Source organism: Bos javanicus, chromosome 20, assembly GCF_032452875.1.
Source record: "Bos javanicus breed banteng chromosome 20, ARS-OSU_banteng_1.0, whole genome shotgun sequence".
Taxonomy (NCBI): Eukaryota; Metazoa; Chordata; class Mammalia; order Artiodactyla; family Bovidae; genus Bos; species Bos javanicus.
Genome location: NC_083887.1, coordinates 31,169,864 through 31,193,490, shown reverse-complemented (window position 1 = coordinate 31,193,490; position 23,627 = coordinate 31,169,864). Strand labels below are relative to the sequence as shown.

At 37.8% G+C, this 23,627-nt stretch overlaps 1 protein-coding gene across 2 annotated transcripts in view; it reads right to left on the bottom strand.

Moving 5' to 3' along the window:
* Positions 1–778: 778 nt before the first annotated feature.
* The window catches only part of C20H5orf34 (chromosome 20 C5orf34 homolog), a 30,846-nt gene continuing 7,997 nt past the window's right edge, over positions 779–23,627 (bottom strand). For both annotated transcript variants that reach the window (XM_061393586.1, XM_061393587.1), the window contains exons 6-14: positions 20,805–20,906; positions 15,736–15,859; positions 11,801–11,892; positions 10,849–10,918; positions 10,029–10,199; positions 9,500–9,594; positions 7,862–7,960; positions 4,808–4,848; positions 779–1,233 (exon numbers count right to left, since the gene is read on the bottom strand). In XM_061393586.1, coding sequence (XP_061249570.1) covers positions 1,040–1,233; positions 4,808–4,848; positions 7,862–7,960; positions 9,500–9,594; positions 10,029–10,199; positions 10,849–10,918; positions 11,801–11,892; positions 15,736–15,859; positions 20,805–20,906 — 988 coding nt within the window. In that variant the 3' untranslated portion in view covers positions 779–1,039. The remainder of the gene's footprint in view (positions 1,234–4,807; positions 4,849–7,861; positions 7,961–9,499; positions 9,595–10,028; positions 10,200–10,848; positions 10,919–11,800; positions 11,893–15,735; positions 15,860–20,804; positions 20,907–23,627) is intronic.

Below are 23,627 nucleotides of genomic sequence, written 5' to 3'. Positions count from 1 at the left end.
TATTCATTTACACACACACAGTGTTCACAACATGCCAGACACTATGCTTGTTAATAAGACTATAAAATAACTTTATGGGGCTCAGATTCTAGTGGAAGATATAGACCACAAAGAATAAATATGGTGATGTAATAGTAACTGGGGGAAGACCCTCTGAGGGATATTTGTGCTGATACTTGAAGGTGGCAGGGAGCCCCGTGGGAGAGAAACTGAAGAAAGCATTGTGCTCAAATTGCTTACATTGTATCTCCTAACCTGTTACACTCTTGCTTTTTTCGTTGTGTTTTTCTTGTTTCCTCTGTTGCTTCTTCCCTTTTATGTGAAGAGGCTGGCTGGTCTTCTCAAGAAATCATAAGTTAATTTTATTTCTTGTTATATTTGGTATAATCCTTAAGTCTTTTTGGAAGTATGGTTTTGTTCTTTCGCAATAGGTGCAATAAATAGTACTTTTGGTGAGCTTATTTCTCTTTTGGTTTCATGTATTTTGTAGCATAAATCTTTTGAGATATTCAAAACAAATGAAAATATTTGGTAACATGAGACAAATTCAGATAAAATTTAGTCTTAGCTGAAGTGCTCCATTCTTAGCTTGCAGCGATATTGCCCACATTAAGGTTTTTTTTTTTTTGAAAGAGCTGATTCTCTTTTCATAGATCTGCTGAAAAATACTTGGAGAGACTAAATAGCAAATGACCAATGCATACAATTCTGCATATTAAAAATAAAAAAAAAACTTGATTAATAGTGAATGCTCCACAAGACAAAACAGCAACAACTCTAAAGTTTTATAAAATTTTCTTCTCAAATCTGAGATACATTGTTCAAGTTTCTTAAATGGTTCTTTATTAATTATATACAAATATATACTTTAAAATTTACAAGTTAGATAAAACACCTCCAAAGTTAGATATCATTACTCATATAATCATTGTACACAAGTCATGTATATATATAATTTCTTGGCTTTCTAGTAATATTCTACCAATCACTTGAAATAATATCCTCAGGGTTTAATAATATATTTTACTAATTCCATTTTTCACCATTTAGAGTTTGATAGAAGATTGTCAATATCCTGAAGGATTTCAGAGGTTTTTTTCAATGCCACTGATACACTCTTTTCATTAACTTCTTTTAGCAAGGTTTCTGAAGATTTTGGTTTACAACGATCCAAAGACTGTTTGTTTTTCTTGTTAGAAGTCAGGTTTAGGACACCACTACTCTCCAATAACACTAAGTTGCTTAGTTAAGGAGCTTTCCCCCTATACAGAAAACCTAGCCTTCATATTAAAATATTATTTTTCTATTGGGAGGAAGATCTCTTGGATTCATAATAGAGTTGGGATGTCAGAATTTATCAAGTCTATCCCTTATATAAATGAAGAAACTAGTTAGAATATAAGAAGGGGAAAGGAAAGGAAGAAGTCTGTATTTGGATGGAAGTTTGGTGACAGGGAGGAAATGAATTAAAATCTTAGTAACATTTCTTTAAGGGCTTCCAGGTAGCTAAGAATCTGCCTGCAATGCAGGAGACCGAGGTTCGATCCCTGGGTAGGGCAGATCCCCTGAAAGAAATGGCAACCCACTCCAGTATTCTTGCCTGGGAAATCCCATGGACAGAGGAGCCTAGGGGGCTACAGTCCATGGGGTTGCAAGAGTTGAACATGACTTAGTGACTAAACAACAACATTTCTTTAAGTGATGAAGTGATTTGGGAATGAAAGGGAACAAAGTAGGGGTGAGAGGAATATGAACAATCTGTGCAGGGTATTTTTAAATAACTTAAAACATCTAGAATGAAAATAAATGTGTCCGCTATTTCAGACAATGGCATCCTACTCCAGTACTCTTGCCTGGAAAATCCCATGGACAGAGGAGCCTAGTAGGCTGCAGTCCATGGGGTCACGAAGAGTCGGACATGACTGAGCGAATTCCCTTTCACTTTTCACTTTCATGCATTGGAGAAGGAAATGGCAACCCACTCCAGTGTTCTTGCCTGGAGAATCCCAGGGACGGGCGAGCCTGGTGGGCTGCTGTCTGTGGGGTCACACAGAGCCGGACATGACTGAAGTGACTTAGCAGCAGCAGCAGCAGCTGTTTCAGAGCTACTTTATTTGAATAGGATTATCGAAAAATAAGAGGATAAAAGAAATTTAGATGAGTGGGATAGGAATGCACAGAACAAAAGGTTTAACAAGAAAAAGAAGTAGGAGTCCAGTCTAAGCTGGTAACAGAGGAAGTTCCTGAACTCACCTCCTCCCACAAACACACTGAATCTACGTTACATACAGAGCAATTCTCACTGTCAGAAATGTAGGAACTACCCAAGTGACTGCTATACACTGAATGAATAAGAAAACATCAGCAATGAAAGAAATGGGTAAGAATGAGACAGGCTTTCACTATAAACCCCACCCTCAGCACAATAGGGGGGAATTCACAATTCCCAGCTTTACTCTGAGGAGTAAAGGGTTTAGACCCAAGATCTAATGCTTTAATTTTTTAAGACTTCCAAGTGTGGGACAGGCCCCTAAAACTCCTAGCTCTGAGCAGACAAACACTCATCTCCCAATCTTTGCCTAAAAGCGGCCTGTCTGCTACTTTAAAAGCTTCTAGGACTTCCCTGGTGGTCCACTGGCCACTCTCCCAACGCAGAGGGCCCGGGCTCCATCCCTAGTTCTACTCAGGGAACTAGATCCCACATGCTGCAACTAAATATCCTACATGCTGCAGAAAAGATCAAAGATCCTGCATGCTGCAACTAAGACCCAGCGCAGACAAATTTTTAAAAAGTTTCTAATTTAGCACACACCTAGGGGCAGAGTATAATCCCCTGCAGAGGAAGGCTGGCAGGTGATATCTCCATATTCCTTCTCTGGCCTGCTCTAGGTTGTTTCTGTCTCCCTGGAAGGAGCTTATACACAATAGAAAAGATCAATGAAAAAAGGCTGGCTTTTTTTTTTCGCAAAAATAAAATGAACAAAACTTTAGCTAGACTTATCAAGAAAAAAAGAGAGCTCAAATTAGTGAAAGAGGGGAAATTACAACCAATACCATATAATACAAAGGATCATAATATACTATGAACAATTATAGACCAACATATTGGACAAGTTAAATGGATGGATTCCTAGAAACATACAACCCACCAAGGATGAATCCAGACCAACTGCTAGTAAGGAAATTGAATCAGTAATCAAACACCTCCCGACACAGATGGTTTCACTGGTGAATTCTACTAAATATTTAAACCAATCATTTCCAAAAAATAGAAGAAGAGAAAATACTTCAAAACTGATTTTACGAGGCCAGGATTACCCTGATAACCAGAACCACATAAAGACACTACAAGAAAAGAAAATTACAGGCCAATATCCCTGATGAACACACATGCAAAAGTCCTCAACAAAATATTAGCAAATTGAATACAATAATATATTAAAATGGTCATATACATGATCAAGCAGGATTTATCCCAGGGATACAGGGATGGTTCAACATATGAAAATATGATACACCACATGAAAAATGAAGGACTGAAGTCATATAATCTCAATAGATGCAGAAAAACACTCAACAAACTGGATATAGAGGCAATATACTTCAACATAATAAAGATCATATATGATTAGCCCACAGCTAATACAGTCAACAGTGAAAAGTATACCACAACAAAAGATCCTCATGATGCAATGAAGATCCCACATGCTGCAACCAAGACCAGATGCAGCCAAATACAGACATTTTTTAAAAAGAAAATAAAAATAAAGTTTATATATATATATATGTGTATATATATGAAAGATATAACTAGTGTTGGTAAGGATGTGGAGAAAAGAGAACCACTGTGTACTTTGGGAGAAATATAAATTGGTACAGCCACTATGGAAAACAGTATGGAAGTTTCCTCAAAAAATTAGAGACAGAACTACCATATGATCCAGCAATCCCACTTCTGGGTATATATATCCAAAAGAAATGAAAACAGTCTACTGAAGAGAGATCTGCACTCCTATGTTCATAGTAGTTAAATATGGAAATAACCTATTGTCCATTGTTGGATGAATGGATAAAGATGATTTCCACATATATACACACAATAGAATACTATTCAGCCATGAGAAAGAAGGAAATCCTGCCATTTGCAACAACATGGATGGACCTAGAAGGCATTTTGCTAAGTGAAATAAGTAGAGGAAGACAAATATCAATACTATATGGTGTCACTCATATGTAGAATTTTTTAAAAAAGTCAAACTCATAGAAACAGAATGCAGAGTAGTAGTTGCCAGGGGCTGGGTGGTGGGGAAAGAGGGAGAAGTTAGTAAAAGCATATAAACTTTCAGCTATAAGATGAATAAAGTCTAAGGATCTAATGTATAACATGATGACTGTAGTTGATAATATTGTGCTGTATGACTGAAGTTTGCTGAGAGGGTGGAAATCAGATGTTCTCATCCCTCTTGTCCCCAAGAAAAAGAGAGGTGGAAGATATGTGAAGTGATGCTTGGGTTTATTAACAAGATAGGGTAATCTTTTCACAATGCATATGTGGGTCAGGTCACTGTGAGGTACTATTTAAATACCGTACAGTTTTTTCAATTATACCTCAATGAAGCTGAAATTTTAAAAAAAATAATAGTAAATAAAAATCATACAGATTTTACAAAAGAAAGAAGTCAGAGACAGTTCTCAGTTATAATGTTAGGACATAATAATATAAGTGTGAAAGTCTCCATATGCTAGCTTAAGCCTACAAGGGAAAAAGAGAAATCGTGCAGGACATTACATTATGCTTAAAGGATACAATTAAACTTCTGTATCTTTTCAAGTTCAGAAGCCACAGACCTGTGCCAAAAAAAAAAAAAAAGGTTAATGCCAGTTGTCTGATTCTCTTATATCCACAATATTTCAAATAAGCATAGTTATTTTTTTCATAAAGATCAGAATTTTTAACAGAGAAGAACCTAGAAATTAAGAATTCTCTTTATATTGACTTTATTTAGCCACAGATCACCTTGACTCAACTGATAGTCTTTCACGAGTTAGTGGGCTTCCCAGATAGTGCGGTGGTAAAGAATCTGGTTGCCAATGCAGAAGCTGCGGATTCAATCCCTGAGTCATGAAGATCCCCTGGAGGAGGAAATGGCAACCCACTCCAGTATTCTTGCCTGGAAAATTCCATGGACAGAGGAGCCTGGCGGGCTATAGTCCATGGGGTTGCAATGAGTCAGACAGAACTGAGGATGCACTCAAGCATGAGTGAGGCAAGTGAATAGAAATCCTCCATCCCAAGGACTTCTGAATTCAGTATCGAGGTTGGAAGGTAATGAGCCTTTCTGGTATAACTCAGTACTGATCTGGCATACCTTCTACTTTCCTCCACAAGGTTTACTCAAACTTTAAAAAACTACTAAAATCTCATCACTGCTATGAAAGAAATGCTCTCTCCTTTGAATTCCTATACCATTATGTTAATTAATCATAAACTTCTTTGTAATGCCTTTTCTTGATCAATTTAACTTTTAAATCTTCACATCTAGATAGTTTCTTTGGAGGAGAAGGGATCTTACACATACAGTAAGACCTCATTTATATGGAACTTTTAGGGAATGGGTGGTCTCTAGAGCTAACTTTTTATACAACTGAATTAGGTGTCCAAACATAACTATTTTCTATTAAATTTCTTCTGGAATAGACTAATCATTTCATTGTTTTCTTAAACGAAGCATACTAAACATTCTTTTCTCTTTGGCTTGAAGGGTTAACATGAACACTGACTCTCACCATGTTCCATAGAAACAGGCACTGGCAACCAGTATTGGGTAGAAGGCTGAATGTGTACAAATCCAGGAGAACCTTTTATGTGTATGTTGCCTTTTCCCTCATCACTAGATGAAACGTGAGCACTGGCACACAACTAGAAAATAGTGTAACTGTACTAGCTCTCTGCAAAATTAATGAGGACATTCACGTCTAAAACGTCTCTCTATTCAAGTCACTAGAAAAGTCTTTTCACAGTTCACAAAAGGGTAAAAGACTTGTCTGCTTTACTGACTTTATTATATACAATGGACCTTGTCAGCCTGCACTCTTCCCTTGTACTCCAGCCTATGGATGGAGAATAAGAGAAATATATCATCATTTTAAGTATCTGTAGTAAAGACTTGGATGTGACTTACTCTAAAATCTGCTGACTCTTCATCATTGCAAAACACACACTCCCTCCACCCTTTCACACATGAGAAGCATTTTCTGGGTGTAAGCAACAACACAAACTACCTTTAAGGCTGTTGCTCATACGATAAGCCAATCTCTTATGAGATATCTCCTATTTTTTGACAAGTATCCTTATTAAAAAGTCGAACCAGTAAGCTAATAATAGAAGTTGAGTTGGAAAAAAAATACTGAAATACAATTTAGGTAGTTGTTTATTATGTGACCTCTTCTCTTCCTTCAACCCTTTCACTTTTATAAGAAAACAAGAATCACAGTGCAGACGTCTTAGGCTTTGCGAGGGGAATGGAGCTGTTGCACGCACTGTGTTTCCCTTCCCCACTCCTCAATTTCTTGTCTCCCCTCTGCTCCGCATTGCTTCCACCCATAGCTGCTTTCACCAATCTGTACTTCTCTCAACTGCTCAATTCTCAGTTTGTCTTGACAGCTACCCTCTTCTAAGCTTTCATACAAAAAGGCTAACGTTTTATAAATTTTGACAGCTAAGCAATAATGAAGTAACCAATTTTATAGCCATGCACAATTTCCCTTTCTTCCCAACCATATTTTTTGCTACCTACTGAGGCAACTTTTCTGTTCCTACATAGCTGAAGAGATGGACCAAAGCTGAATCCTTAAGATATCTGGGTATTCAAATAACATCCACTGATTTGATTGTACCTCTTTCTCTAAGTAACTCAGGAAAACGTTATCACCTTAATGTTTATATTTTTCACCACACTATGCTAAGTACCTTACAACTTAAGTTTATTTTTTGGCCACACCACATGGCATGTGGGATCCTCTTCAACCAGGGACTGAGCCCACACACCCTGCAGTGGGAAGCATGGTGTCTTCCACTACTGGATGGCCAGGCAAGTCCACAACTGACTTAAATTTAAAGCTTCCTAAATTTTTCCTGGTATCCTCCTTTTGTAATGTACCCACAGTGACAACGACTTTCCCAAGATTCTTTGTTTTTGTCATTTTTTCCCCATATAGGAACTTACAATTCTCTGAAGTCTGAATTCCCCTAATAAGATCTATTCCTATCCATCAAGGTCACACTATACCCAAGAAACAAGTGTCTGCTCCACAAAAACGTCTTACTGTCTCCACAAGCCAAAATATCCTTTTTCATTTCTACACTTGCTTCCGCTCTAAATGTCTTAACTCCTTCAAAGCCCAGTTCCAGTCCTCTGCACACAGAAAGGTAAGCAGGAGGGACTGAAATCTTGCTTTATTTGTTGATTTGTCAATTAATTTGAGGGAGACAATTAATACAATAGAAATTATTTAAAAATCAAGTTTTTCTGAAAGCTTGTTAGTCAACATTTTATTTCCTTTAATATTACTGAAGAAAAAAAAAAACTCTAAAGTTTTCTATAAAGTATCCAGGATGAATTTTTTACACTAAGAGTCACCCATTTTGATATGAAGTTTTCAATGCAGTTTTCTGATCTTTAGATGAAACATACTATGATGAAATGTAATAAATGAGATATCCTATTAAAGATAAATTATTGTCAAGATTTAAGCTATCAAAAAAAATCATACTGGTTAAATATATTTAAGAGAAAGTTTTCTTGGGGAGAGGATTAGTTGGCTCTTCTACACAGATTAAGTTTAAAATAAATATAAATACCAGCTTTCTTCAGGAACAGAAGATGAAGGATGTATGGGTATTTCTTGCTGACTAATCTGGGTCAGCCTTCTGCACCATGATATTACTGTTGTCACATATCTAGATTGAACACATTAAGAGAGATGTTTGAAAAATGAAAATGTAGAATATTTATAAAAATCTTCAAAAAATTATTAATTTGGGGAAAAAATTCTAAAGTAGGGCTATTTGAAAATTTGTTTTCATTGGTAAAAGAAAAAGGCCAGTTTTTCTCATTCATCAGAAATGATTTACATTCATGATTAATAAAAATGAGATTTAAGAATCAGAACAAAGGTAACACTTAGATTTAATTCAAAGTTCAAATGCCTAAATTCTCCTTTTAGTTTCTAAAGTAAAATGAGTTTCATTAAATTTTATCACAAAAATATCTCTATATACATGACTAAGTGAGTATTTACTTTCTAAAATTTAAACCAGAACACACCTATTAACACACACACACATTCATAATTATATATAACTCACTGGATATACAAAGTAAGTATCAAGTTCAATAAAATGAATGATCTGGAATGACTGGCTGAAATAAACAGTATGCTTGCTAAATACAAATTTGCTTATCTTTTGAGGCAAATTATTCAAACTACCAATAAATGTTGGAGCATTTAAATTAAAATGCAATAAATCCCAACAGGAAAATAAATTAAGAGGTAAAACAGCAGTTGTTTTGTGAGGATCCTCAAGTAAAACTGCTGACATGTCAAGAACATCACAAGAAGAATGATTATTATAACAAATTCCATAAGCCAAAAAAGAAAAAGCACACTCATGAAAAAGCTGATTTCACTAATCTTCTCCATTAAAAAAAATTAATTTATTTATTTATCTGCTCTTAGTTTGAAGCATGTGGGTTCTAGTTCCCTGACCAGGTATCAAACCCAGGTCCCCTGCATTGGAAGCACAGAGCCTTAGCCACTGGCCCACCATGGAACCCCTAATCTTCTCCATTTAAGAATAATCATCAGCTAGTTTATTTCTCTTTATAGAAATATACGTAAGTTTAGCTATTTGTGGCTGTAAACTTTATTTCAAATCAGTTAGCAGATTAATGGGCTTCCCAGGTGGCACAGCGGTTAAGAATCCACCTGCCAATGCAGGAGATGCAGGAGACACGGGATAGATCCCATCCAGAGTAGGATATAGCAACCCACATCAGTATTCTTGTCTGGAAAATTCCATGGACAGAGGAGTCTGGAGGGTTACAGTCCATGGGGTTGCAAAGGGTCGGACACAACTGAGCATGCACACACTATGGGATTAATTAGTTAATTCGTTAACACGGCTGACCACAGTCCAACCTCCATAGCAAGCCAGTTATAACATATTTATTTTGAAAAATCACTAGAATACAGATGGAAATGATTAAAGCTGATCTGATCTATTTAGTTATGCTAGAGGACAATATAATTGTAAATTCTGAAACCTGCTGAAATGACTTCAAGCCACATGGAAAAACTAAAAGTATATATATAATATTTAAATGTTTATATGCTTCCTCTTGGTCTAAAACTAAGTTAAATAATATAAATGCTTCCTCCATCTAAAAGGAAGTTATTTACTAACATGAAGTTATTTTTTTAAATTGTTTTTCAGTACCTTTCATATGGTCTGGGATGTTGAATTTGAATTAACTGATTTTGTCCATCAGGAAAAGTTAACTTACACCAACCTAAGGTGAGACCTCGATTTACCTGAGGAAACAAGCAGGAAAGGTAAGTTTTATTATTCTAGAACTGAAAAACAAAACAAAACCTCCTTCTTACTTAATTTTCAATTAAAATAAGTAGATGAATCATTAAAACTTTATTTTGACTAACTTAAAAGTTATATTTTACAAGGGATATGGATATTATTTAATCACCACTCTTATATAGGTAATTATCAAAAGAACAAAAATACTAATCCTTTTCTCTATAATGAAGTTATCTTTATAAAAATGAGGATTTGTCATACCTTTCTGATTTTTGATGGGAAATCCAATGAGCTTAGTAAAGCCTCTTGACAGATTTTATACTTCAAAAAATAAACTGAGATAGTGTAGAGAACATCATGTTTTCTTTGTACTATTTCCACAGGTTAAAAAAAAAACTGATAAAAGAGAGATTTCAGCCTGAAGTATAATTACCTGTCTGTTTTCAATAAAAGAGCCAAAATTCCAATTCAGGGTTAAAGTAATGCCATCTAAAAAGATAGCATGTACTTTGTCATCTGAGTACGCAAGAAATCTTCCCACGCCAGGCACGAACGATTCTCTCAAAAGCAAAGGCAGTACACTGCTGTCATTTATTCCAGGCACCTAAAACCAGAAAATAAAAACAGCAGGAAACAGAGTAATGCACTAACAAGACTGAAATGATAAATGAACTCTGAGGCAACTTCAGATTCTCATTCAGAAGTTGAATATTGCAGAATCCTTAGACATGTTCTGACTTTACAGGAAGTGGCTATCCAAGAGTCCATTATAAGCAGATTAAGTTCTAGTATCTTTGGAAAGTCACCATTCTGCTAAACTTTATATAGAAAATAGACAAAGAATAGGAACTACAGCAACACAGAGATTTATAATCAAAGTAGTATAAATACAGAAATCAAGGTCTGAGAATCACTTCCTCCAAGTCAACATTTAAAAAAAAAACTTACTTTTACAGTTATGAACATAGAGTAGTGTAATATGTTTTAAAAGAGCTGTTTTTACCTACTTCAAATCCAATCAACTCCTCTGCCCTTCCCCCTCTACTAAGAAAGAAGAAACAAAACCAAACTATATACAGTAAAAGCATAATGCAACAGGCATTTTGTAGTGTTTATTAAGTGGATTTTTTAATAAACCAGTACTCATGTGACAAAGAATTTCTCACATGACTTGGATGAAAGTAATTTGAACTTATAAGTATGTACATAAATAACAAAATGATTAAAAATATCTTGCTTTTAAAATAAGATACCATTTTCCAGCAGCATACACGGTAGTTATGGCTTAAAGAGAGCCTCATCTTGGCACAATGCTGAAGAATTCTGTGAACAAGAAAAATACTTAGACATTTGCAAATATTGTCGTTTTCCAATTCTAGCAACCCATTCTCACTGCTATAGAACTTGAGGCAAGTAACTCATTTCCACAAAAATATGTTTGGACCTCTTTTCTTCCTTAAGCCCCTAAAAGGAATCTACTTATTGTTGCTTCTCTTTGTGCTAATCTTACACAGTTAAAGTTATTCCTCTAATTTTTGGCAATGAAAAGAATCCAAATGGAGAGAATTTTCAGAATTTGCTCTTTTTAAGAAGTGACAGACGCACAGCACGTGAAAGGTATGGTATAGACCAAGGGTGGCGGGGATGTGAATCAACTTCCCTGGAAAATCAAATGACCAATTCCACTCCTTCAAATCTACTTTGGAAGTTGCTTAGACATAAGTCTATAAAAACAATTTAGTTGAACAATCCGCTTTCATCCCTCTAGGCACCACAGACTGATTAATTAAAAAACACATGAGCCAGAGAACCAAACTACAGTTCGTCTTCTGTTCACTCTCAGAAATCAAGATGGCTTCTAGGACAATGAAGAAGTATGACGATTTAGAAGTATCATCACACCGTCAGCTTGATCCCAAGGGACAACAACGATGCCAGCACCCAGAGAAAAGGCACATGCTTTCTACTAGCGGTTGCTCACCACATATGGATATTTCTCCATATTTAACTTCAAAGCCAGAAGTGCTCTTAGAATGACATCGTGAACACTTTATTTTATAAATGATGAGACCAGAAAAGCTGACAGATTTTACTAAAGACATTTCCGCTATACCTATCAATTCTTAACCTTATCCTAAGCACTAGAAAATGCATCATGTTTCTCAGACATACAACACCAAATTCAGCTGAACAGGAAGCACTTACCTGGTTGCCTGTTTAATTAGAGAACACACAGAAAACGGACTTCCTGGCCTATCCGGAGGAAGGTTATTTACTGAGTAAGTTTTCTCTTCTCTCTGAAAATTAGTTTAAAATTAAAAAAAAAAAACAAAAAAAACTCAATAATGAAATTTGGCCATTATTACTTAGCTATTTTTTTCTTGAAATATTTATCTACATAGTGACAAGGCAAGCAATTATTTTAACTTAATCAAAAATCCATAAAAGGTAAATTTTAAAGGTATTTTATGATGCTTTTCTACTTTCCCAATTTTTTTAAAGTCTAAAATTCCTCCTATCAAAAGTCATCTTATATAAAAAGTATAGTCTAATAGCCTATAACTTACTGCTCAATTTAAATCTTGGCTATACTCAAATTAACAAATTAATTTCCCTGTACATTAATAGGAAACCTACTATATAAGTGCCCTTTTCTCTTTAGATATACCCAAAAGACTATTGTATAAGCTTACAGAACTATTTTAATTGACTGACTATATCATTTTGTCATTAAAAATTTTTTTTTATTTATTTGATTGAACCAGGTCTTTGTCACTGCAGGCAGGATCTTTAGTTGCAGCATGAGTGATCTAGTTCCCTGACCAGGGATCAAACTCTGCACTGGGAGCACAGGAGTCTTAGCTACTGGACCACCAGAGACGTTCCCATTTTGTTGTATTTTATTAATGGAAGAACAACTGCTAGCTTGTGTAAGATAATATTATTTACAGGCTCAATTTCTTGAATTAGAAAAAAAATGTTTTTTGTTATTCCTCTGAATAAATAAATATCACAACAGCAACAAGTAACATTTATTAAACAGATACTATGTGCTGGGTGCTATGCTATGTAGTTTGCAAAGGATCATCTCATTTACTCCTCAAATAAAGCATGAGAGATATGAACCTAATGCTGGAGGGCGAAGTAGCAGTAGAGACCTGAACTAAACCACAAGAGAATGTAGCTCATACTTTACTATCAGTGAGAGAAGATGGGCTTTGAAGTCAGAGCTGGATTCATTTCACAGGTGTGCCACTCACTAACTACAGTGATGGGCAGGTTAGACAAACTTTTGTTAAGCCTCAGTGTCCACAACCTACGAAACAGGAATACTACCTACAATCCAGACTGTCCCAAGGATTAATGAAATAATGCATTTACAAAGCACCTGGGACAGAATTTAGTCTACAGTAGGTAGTCAAAAAACAGTCTCCTCATTTATCCTGGTCTATAGACTTGAGTATCTAAGTCTCTACTGGATATCACAAAGACATTTCAGCTTCAACATATCAAAAATGAAATTACCTTCACTTCATAATCTGCATTTTTTCCCCTGCTTCTTGATTTTCATTATAATCTCAATAGTTTTATACTTAATGTTGGTCTGCCCGGCTAGAATGGAGCTCCGTGAAGGCAGGGGCTTTATCTGTTTGCTGACTTCAGTGTGTGCTGTGCTTAGTCGCTCAGCCATGTCTGACTCTTTGTGACCCCCTGGATTGCAGCCCGCCAGGCTCCTCTGTCCGTGGGGATTCTCCAGGCAAGAATACTGGAGTGGGTTTCCACGCCCTCCTCCAAGGGCTCTTCCCAACCTCAGCATCTATTTGCCAATTTCACTTAATACTGTCAAGTTGGCCCTCATGAAGGCTGTAAATTGATTGATGAGAGCACCCCTTTCCACACACCCTTGCTGGCAGTAGATATTATCAACCTTTTGACAATTTGATGAGTGAAAAATGTTATATCATTGTTATCTTAATTTGCATTACTTTGATGCAAGTAGTAAGGTTGAACATGTTTTCAAATACAATGGGTTACACAGCACAACCATTCTTATCCTTTACTCATCCTCTATTAGGTTTTTTTTTGGTCTTACACTTAGCCTTTTAATCCATCTGGAATTTATTTTGGAGTGTGTGTTCAAGTAAGGAACAAACAATTTTACTCCAAAAGGAAAGCCAGCTGTTTCTAGATCTTTTCACTCAAGTAGACGGAGAAGAGTGAATGTGTTGTACACAGGGGTCTGAGATGTGAACCCAAAGCAGTCCACCACAAAGGCACAACTTGTCTGGAAGTTCTGTTTTACCCCCAGAACACATGCTGCTATTCCATGATATATTTGCTTCATTATAAAAATTATCAACCCCTCCCTATGATCAGATCAGATCAGTTGCTCAGTCGTGTCCGACTCTTTGTGACCCCATGAATCGCAGCACGCCAGGCCTCCCTGTCCATCACCAACTCCCAGAGTTCACTCAGACTCACGTCCATCGAGTCAGTGATGCCATCCAGCCATCTCATCCTCTGTCGTCCCCTTCTCCTCCTGCCCCCAATCCCTCCCAGCATCAGAGTCTTTTCCAATGAGTCAACTCTTTGCATGAGGTGGCCAAAGTACTGGAGTTTCAGCTTTAGCGTCATTCCTTCCAATGATTCCTCCCTATGATACCTCTGAGTAAAACTTAAGCTCCAGGAAGATATTCTGTATTTATCTTGTGGTTTTTTGAACTCTGATAGATGAAGTCAGAAGGTAGATATTTATGCGTACACTCTATGTGCCCGTTGATTATCTCATGCACTACATGTGCGCATACACACACACACACGTACTGCTGGTCATGCTTTCATCTCATCTGCCCGTGTGCCTACTGACTGACTACTAGACTGTGGACTCTTGAAGACAGGAGCTCTTCGTCTCCACCCAGTGCTTAGAAGTATCCTGCCTTCAAAAATTCAATTAGTATTTACTGAATAAATACTTTCCTATAAATAGATTTCAGGAGGGAATCTGCTCTAATATACAGTAAAATATTTATGAGTGAAATGATTTGAGGTATTTACTTAAAAATAAACAGGGAGTAGAAGGGGCAGCGGGAAGTACAGATGGAGCATGCTGGGTAATGGGTCATGAAGGTCAGTTACACTTGTCTTTCTACTTTTGTATATATTTGAAGTTTTCCCTAGTTAAAAAAAAAGAAAAAAAAATCTGCTTAAGTTTTAATTCTTCTCCCTAGCAATCTAACCACTCAAATACTCCACTCTGTAAGAGACAGAAAACATTATATTCCATCCTGCAAAGCAAAGCTGTGTGATACTATGGTGATCCTTATAAAAGGGTGGATTTCAAGTGTCAGACTGGGAACAAGTAAATTTAGATTATTAACAAAACTTCCACATGATGATATTTTGGCCTGATGTATTAAATGTATCATGTTGTGTTTTAGTGTTTTCAATGACAGAACAATTCTGTTCAACTTTCTAATTGTTCATAAAGATTTAAGAGTTAAGAAGTGTTTTAAATACCTGTGGTGGGGGGAAAAAAGAATGTGCTTCTTAATGTGCAAATATTAATTCAAAGAAGTATCTGCCCATCTGTCCTAAGTTGTGTTCAACTCTTTGCAACCCCATGGACTGCAGCCCACCAGGCTCTTCTATCCATGGGATTCTCCAGGCAACAATAATGGAGTGGGTTACCATTTCCTTCTCCAGGGGATCTTCCTGACCCAGGGATCGAACCTGCGTCTCTTACGTCTCCTGCACTGGCAGATGGGTTCTTTACCACTAGCGGCATCTGGGGAGCCCTCAAAGAAATGTACTGATTCAAATATCACTCGTTTCAGTGTTTCCATTTGATGAGGTCTATGGCAAAAGAATTACTGGTAGTAAAATTATATTAATTCTCTAGACTAAGAAGTAGTAGCAAGAAATGCTATAAAAGATCACAGTTCCCATATACATATTCAGCATTATTTGGAAACAGCTATCTATCAAAAATCTTCTTGGACCTCCCTGGTGGTCCAGTGATTAAGACCCCTTGTTTCCACTGCAGGGGGCATAGGTTCAATCCCTGTTTGGGGAAGTTTCCCATGCACACACTGTGGCCAAAAAGAGAAAAAAAAATCTTCTTGATCTTATTGACAACATACCTCTTCCGATTCTTCTCGAATGGAATAATATGTAAAATAGTTCCCCAAATAAGCTCCTTCTGATTTGAAAACAGATCCATCTCCAGGATAAATCTCTATTGAGTTCATATGTTTATGGGTAAGTCTAGGGAAAAGAAATAATCATTAAAAATTTTTTTTCTTATTGAGATTAAAACATACATGAAGGCAATTTATAGAAGTCAGGCATCTTATCATCCTGGTATTCCACTGACAGTCATAGTGGCTGGCACAGTAAAGTCACCAAAGCAATGCCTACTGCATAGGAGTTAAATATGACAACTCTAGAACCTAAAAATAATATTATTCTGTAATAATGAAACTAGTAGAATCAATACCTGATGAATCAGATTAGCTATGTGTAAATGGAGCCACCCTAAAAGAAGGTGACTGACTGTACCTAGAGCAGCCAGGTATAATAAAGGTATTGGGTATATAATGTATAAAAACTCAAGCCAAGTCAATTTATTGAAACATGTATAAAGAATATATTATCAGAAGTGGGTGGATTTAGGTCCCATTTGTTTATTTTTATTTCCATTACGCTAGAAAGTGGATCCAAAAAGATATTGCTGTGATTTACATCAAGAGTGTTCTGCCTATATTTGCCTCTAGGAGTTTTATAGTATATGGTCTTACATTTAGGTCTCTCAATCCATTTTGAGTTATTTTGTATACGGTGTTAGAGAATGTTCTAAGTTCATTCTTTTACATGTTTTCTAGCACCACTTCTTGAAGAAGTGTCTCTTCCATTGCATAGTCTTGCCTTCTTTGTCATAGATTAATTCACCATAGATGCTTAAGTTCATTTCTGGGCTTTCTATGTATTCTAGTGATCTATGTATCTGTTTTTGTCGGTACCATACTGCTTTGATTATTGTAGCTTTGTGGTATAGTCTGAAGTCAGGAAGCCTGATTCCTCCAGTTCTGTTTTTCTTTCTCAAGATTGTTTTGGCTATTTGGTGTCTTTTGTATTTCCATACAAATTTTAAAATTATTTGTTCTAGTTGTGAAAAATGCCATTGTTAATTTGATAGGGATTACACTGAATCTGTAGATTGTCTTGGGTAGTACAGACATTTTAACAATGTTGATTTTTTAAATCCAAGAATATGTTTGTGTCATCTTCAAATTCTTTCATTCAGTGTCTTATAGTTTTCAGAGCACAGGTCTTCTGTCTCCTTCAGTTCAGTTCAGTCACTCAGTTGTGTCCGACTCTTTGGGACCCCATGAATCACAGCACGCCAGGCTTCCCTGTCCATCACCAACTCCCAGAGTTCACCCAAACTGATGTCCATCAAGTCGGTGATGCCATCCAGCCATCTCATCCTCTGTCGTCCCCTTCTCCTTCTGTCCTCAATTCCTCCCTGTTGGGAGCTGGCGTGAGGCACTCTGCCCATGACAAAGGTCATGAGGAAGGAGGCTCGACATACGCAAAGGCGGGATCGAGCCTCAGGAGTCCCCCTGGAAATCCTCGAGCATCTACCCCCATAACCAGAGCCTGCCTACTTTACTACTTTGTGCTCTCACCTACACCTCTGACTTTACGGGGGGCTGTCCCCCACCACCTCTTTCAGAGAAGGAGTTAACTTAGAGCTCCAGTTAATAATAATTCCTGGGCATGATAAGAGTGTTTTAACCTACAAACTCCTCTGAAGGTTCTCTAGCCTGCCTGACAGGCTTGTCCGGCCACATGTGATTGCTCACAGCCTCCCAACTGTGAGAGGCACGAGATGCTTTAAACCTTCTAAAAACAGGTTCCTTAGAAAAGTTAGAAAACTATTAGTATAAGTATAGTGGGCTGATTAGAAATTGTATTGGTGAAGGGTTTTTCATTTGTTGAGCCAATGTTTGTTGCTAAGTCTCCACATCCCCTGCCCTTACACACATTAATGAATATATAGAAGAAATAAGCATTAACCTTTGATATTAATCACGTTAGACCTTAGGCTAAGTAAATTATTTCCTTAACTAAAACCCACTACACCCTTACCCTATAGGAATGTAACTTTATTTGGGTGGTGTCTGTTTTAAGAATAATCACCCCTGGAGAAATAAGTGTCCTGGTTGACTGACCGCTGTCACAAGGAGAGGCTCATAAATTGTCAGCAGGCCCCCTGGCCAGAAGATGATGTAACACCCCTAAGACCTCTGTATACATTTGTATGACGCACCTGACTTTGATAAAAGTCAGGACTGCTGACCCCACGTGACTTTTGCATAACATCTCAGTGTATAAAAGTAGACCATGGAAAATAAAGAATTGGGATCAGTTTCTCGAAATACTGGTCTCCCCATGTTGCTCTCTCTCTCACTCTGGCTGAGTCTCCATCTGGAGCACGGAACCCGCCATGCTTACTAATTATGCCTGGGCTTCTAAGATCCGATCGGGGAGGCCTCAGTGTCTCCTCTCCTTCGGGAGAACGGAAGGATGCCTGCGGCCTATGTAAGTGGTGCAAACTTCTTGTCTTGAAGTTTTATTGGTCTCCCGCGTAAACCAAGCTACTCAGCCTCTTTTCTCCACTGAATTTTCCTGCTGAGCTATCCTCATTCTATTACTCTTTACATCTCTAATATCTAATTGAAGCTATTGTATCCTGATCCTCGCCGACGCCGTCCCCACTTCAAATACCCTGGATCAGCCGGGGCTGGACCCCGGCACCTCCCAGCATTAGGGTCTTTTCCAACGAGTCAACTCTTAGCATGAAGTGGAGTTTCAGCCTCAGCATCAGGCCTTCCAACGAACACCCAGTACTAATCTCCTTCATAATGGACTGGTTGGATCTCCTTGCAGTCCAAGGGACTCTCAAGAGTCTTCTCAAACACCACAGTTCAAAAGCATCAATTCTTCAGTGCTCAGCCTTCTTCACAGTCCAACTCTCACATCCATACATGACCACTGGAAAAACCATAGCCTTGACTAGATGGACCTTTGTTGGCAAAGTAATGTCTCTGCTTTTGAATATGCTATCTAGGTTGGTCATAACTTTCCTTCCAAGGAGTAAGTGTCTTTTAATTTCATGGCTGCAATCACCATCTGCAGTGATTTTGGAGCCCCCAAAATAAAGTCTGACACTGTTTCTACTGTTTCCCCATCTATTTCCCATGAAGTGATGGGACTTAGGTAGGTTTATTCCTAGGTTTATTCTTTTTGATGTGATGATAAATGGGATTGTTTCCTTAACTTTTCTAAATGAAATTTCTCTAAACCTAATTAAACATAAAAGGTTTGCAGAGCAAAGGAAATCATAACCAAAATGAAAAGACAACCTATGGACTGGGAGAAAATATTTGAAAATGATGCTACTGACAAGAGATTAATCTGCAAAATATACTAACAGTTCATGCAGCTCAATACCAAAAAAATAAATAACCCAATCAAAAATGGGCAGATCTAAGTAGACATTTCTCCAAAGAAGACATACAGATGGCCAAGAGGCACATGAGAAAATGCTCAAGATTGCTAATTATTAAAGAAATGCAAAACTATAATGAGACATTACCTCACAGCAGTCAGAATGGTCATTATTTAAAAAATGACCACAAATAACAAATGTTGGCAAGGATGTGGAGCAAAGGAACCCTTATACAATGTTGGTGGAAATGTAAATTGGTACAGCCATTATGCAGAACCGTGCAGTGATTCCTTCAAAAACTAAAAGTAGAGTTACCATATGATACAACAATCCCACTCCTGGGCACATGTCCCAGGAAAAAAGATAAACACACCCCAATGTTCCATGCAACACTATTACAATAGCCAAAACATGGAAGCAACCTAAAAGTCCATCTACAGATGAATGGATAAAGATGCGATCTACCTGTCTATGTACATACAATGGAATGTTCTTGGAGAAGGCAATGGCCACCCACTCCAGTACTCTTGCCTGGAAAATCCCACGGACGGAGGAGCCTGTAGGCTGCAGTCCATGGGGTCACTCAGTCATAAAACAGAATGAAATACTGCCATGTGCAGCAACATGGATGGACCTAGAGAGTACCATACTAAGTGACATAAGTCAGACAGAGAAAGCAAATGCCATAGTTTTTTCACCTGTATGTGAAATCTGAAAAAGAAAAAAAGATAAAAAGGGACTTATTTATGAAACAGAAATAGACATAGACACAGACACAGAAATAGACACAGACATAGAAAACAAATTTATGGTTACCAAAGGGGAAAGAATCAAGGGGGTGGATAAATTAGGAGTTTAGGACTAATAGATTCAAACTACTATAATAAAATAGATAACCAACAGGGACCTATTGTATAGCACAGGGAACTACACCGAATATTTTATAATAAACTATAAGGGAATAGAATCTGAAAAAGAAAAAAATATATACATACTAAAGTATACTGAATCACTTTACAGTACACCTGAAACTAACGTAACATTGTAAACCAACTGTACTTCAATAAAATTATTTTAATAAACTTTTTTTTAAAAAAAAAGAGAGAGAAGGGGGTGGGTTTTCATGCAGGAAAAGGAGAACCCAAAAGAAAAAAACTTCACAAATTTCTTCTAGCATTATTTACAGAAGTGAAACTCTGAATCTAGCCAACACTAAGTACTCCAGTCACTAGAGGTATACTTTGTGGTAGAATAGGGATAATTCTATAGAATAGTTTAGATACGGAGGAGATGGTCAGTGAATATTTGCTGCATGAATGATGTCCAAAATCTCTCCTGGGCTAGTGAACTTCTTCCCTAATTCCATGCTCAACAGGCAACCCTCTGATATGTCTAAGATGACAAGGTCCCCTTTTCTTAGAAGGGGTATCCTAAATAACTGGCAAAACATTTCATTCTCAAGCAAAATGAATCCCTCACTGGCTTTGGTGTTGTCACAAAAATCTTGTGATTGTGGTTAATGTGAGTCAGTCACAAAGCCCCTAGGTGCACTATGAGACCTGAAAAACACAGGGCCAACACAGGACAACGGTGGTCCTGGCAAAACTGTATCCTCCTGGGGGAATCCACCTCCAAGGCCAGTTCTACCCTCTGTGATATCACTAAATAGTTCCAAATGTAACAGAAGAGCCTTACCTATAGGTAACACCCTTGTACCAGACCACTTTGACTAGTTCATGGTAGGAATATTCCTCTTCACCAAACTGTTTCTGTGAAAGTGAATCAGAAAAGTTCCACCTGTGAAGGACAAAAATCCAAACTATTAACTCTGGCTGCTTGATAGAATTACCTTTAGAATTCAACAAAACAGTGCTGCTGTAGTAAGACTTATTTCTTGCTTATATTAGATTAAAAAAAAAGTAAAAATACAAAAGTACATTAATAAAATTTAAAACTACAGTTGACCCTTGAATAACATGGGGGTGGGGGCACTGATGCCAGTTGTAGGGAAAGAGCAAATTAGCCAAGATGGCGTGGTCAGGCTCTCTCGCCCCATGGCCTCTTGCTCTTGTGCCGTTGTGTAAATAAATACTGATTATGTAACAGCTGAGATCATTTATAATGCTGCACATCAGGAGGTACTTGCTTGGTCACGGGTTACTCTGTGCCGTATGCCTGTGTGAGCTCCACCATGAAAGCCCTGGCTTCTGCTGAATCAGGGTTACACTGGAGTGGCATCATGGTCATGTTATATGAGGTTATGTTATGCCTGTGTTATGGCTACACTACGGTTATGTTATGGCTGCTACTCCGGCTGCTGCATCAGCCAGGAGAGACGCTGTGTTAAGCCAGCCAGGAGAGAATAACGTGTCTGCAGTTTGTTCCTACAGCTCCTCAAGTCTTCTTCCAGCCTCTTAGCTCACGCCTTGCCTACCCTGGGTTCAGCAAACAGTGTGAACAGCAAGATCCTGTGCTGTGAACAGGATCAGCAATACACCAGTGCAGTAGGAAACCAAGTACTATTGTCTCTGTTTCAAAAACAAAGGAGCTGATAAATGACCCACCCACAGGCAGGAAAAGCTGAAACACTTTGGCTAAAATCAGGACTCAAACCCTAGTTCTGCTGATTCCACAAACTGTGATCTCTAGTCAAACACAAACTCTCTCCCACATTTAGTAACTTAAAGATGTAAAAAATAAAAATGCAGGTACTATATTTATTGAAAAAATCTGCATGTAAGTGGACTCACATAGTTCAAATCTGTATTGTCCAAGAGTCAACTGTAATCTTATTTTTCCACATATTTTCTTAGTATTTTTAATAATCTCATTGTTGAATCTCAGCATAAATATATGTTAAGTTTTACTGACCTTAAAAATTTAGGATTCAAACAGTAAATATTTACTGAAATACTTATGGTGGGCCAGATACTGTGCTACACACACTGTGGATATTACACTCAAGAAAGCAGACATGGGCCCTGCCCTCAGTGGAGAATTTTATCTAGCTCAGATATTAAACAGAAGATACTGAACATAAAGAAAGGAGAACTACTGGATGCTGTGGATTGTATGGGCTTCCCTGATGGCTCATCGGTAAAGAATCTACCTACAATGCAAGAGACCCAGGAGATGTGGGTTTGATCCCTGGGTTGGGAAGATCCTCTGAAGGAGGAAATGGCAACCCACTCCAGCATTCTCACCTGGGAAATCCCACGGACAAAGGAGCCTGGTGGGCTATCCACCAAATGGTTGCAAGAGTCAGACACAACTGAGCACACACACGCACTTCAGGCTTCTCTGGTGGCTCAGTGGTAAAGAATCTGCCTGCTACACAGGAGATGTGGGTTCAGTCCCTGGGTCAGGAAGATCCCCTGGAGAAGGAAATGGAAACCCACTCCAGTATTCCTGTCTGGGAAATCCCATGGACAGAGGAGCCTGGCGGGCTACAATCCATGGGGTCACAAGAGTCAGACACGACCTAGCAACTAAACCACCACCATGTACTGTATACAGTCTAGTCCTATCTAAGAAATAAGGCTTATGCTAAGACCTGGAAATGAGCATAAGTTAGTGAGCTTAGAGAGAGAAAGGGAGTGTTCCAGGCACAGGAAAGAACAAGTGGTAAAAGAAAGTGGTAAAAGAAAGCTTGGGCAAGCATTTGAGGGATGGCGAGAAGTTCAGTTTAGGGATTTCCCCAGTGGTTCAGTGGCTAGGACATTATGCTGCCAATTCAGGGACCTGGGTTCGATCCCTGGTAAGGGAACTAGATCCCATATGCTGCAACTAAAAAGATTCAGCAAACCACAACTAAGACCCAGCACAGCCAAACATACACACACATTAAAGTCCAGTTTAGTACAGAGAGAGCAAGGGCAAGAGGGGTGAGGATTACAGATCCAGGAATGGACCAGATAATGAAGGCCTGTTAAGTCGTGTTTAAGGATAATCAAGTTATTGAGAAATTATTCATTTAGAAGCGTTAATCTCTTTTCATGTATACTAACAATACTGGAATTCCCAATTCTAACTAGATAATCATGATAAGTCCTGCATTTTGTTTTTCAGTAACAAATAAGTACTCAGAAAAGGACCTGAGATCATATCCCAATTCTACAAGCACCAGCTGAGACTTTGGTTGGGTTAACATTTCCATGTCTCAAGTTCCTCTACAGTGTGGTGGGTGATAAAAGTACTTACCTCAAGGGTTGACTATGAGGATGAAACAGCTAAAGTATGACTGCACGTCACACAAAGTAGTGGTTTGTGCTAGCTATTATCATTATTACTATACTACTTATACAGAGTTCATGTTAAAAATCTGTAACCATTAGGTTATTCAACTCTTAGTGATGGTAAAAGGTTTGTACTTGGCCATCCAGAAGTCTCTCCATGTTTATCCCTTTTGAAATGGACATATTCATGTATGCTGCACATGTGCTAAATCACATCAGTGTGTCTGACTCTGTGTAACCCTATGGACCATAGCCTGCCAGGCTCCTCTGTCCATAGGATTTT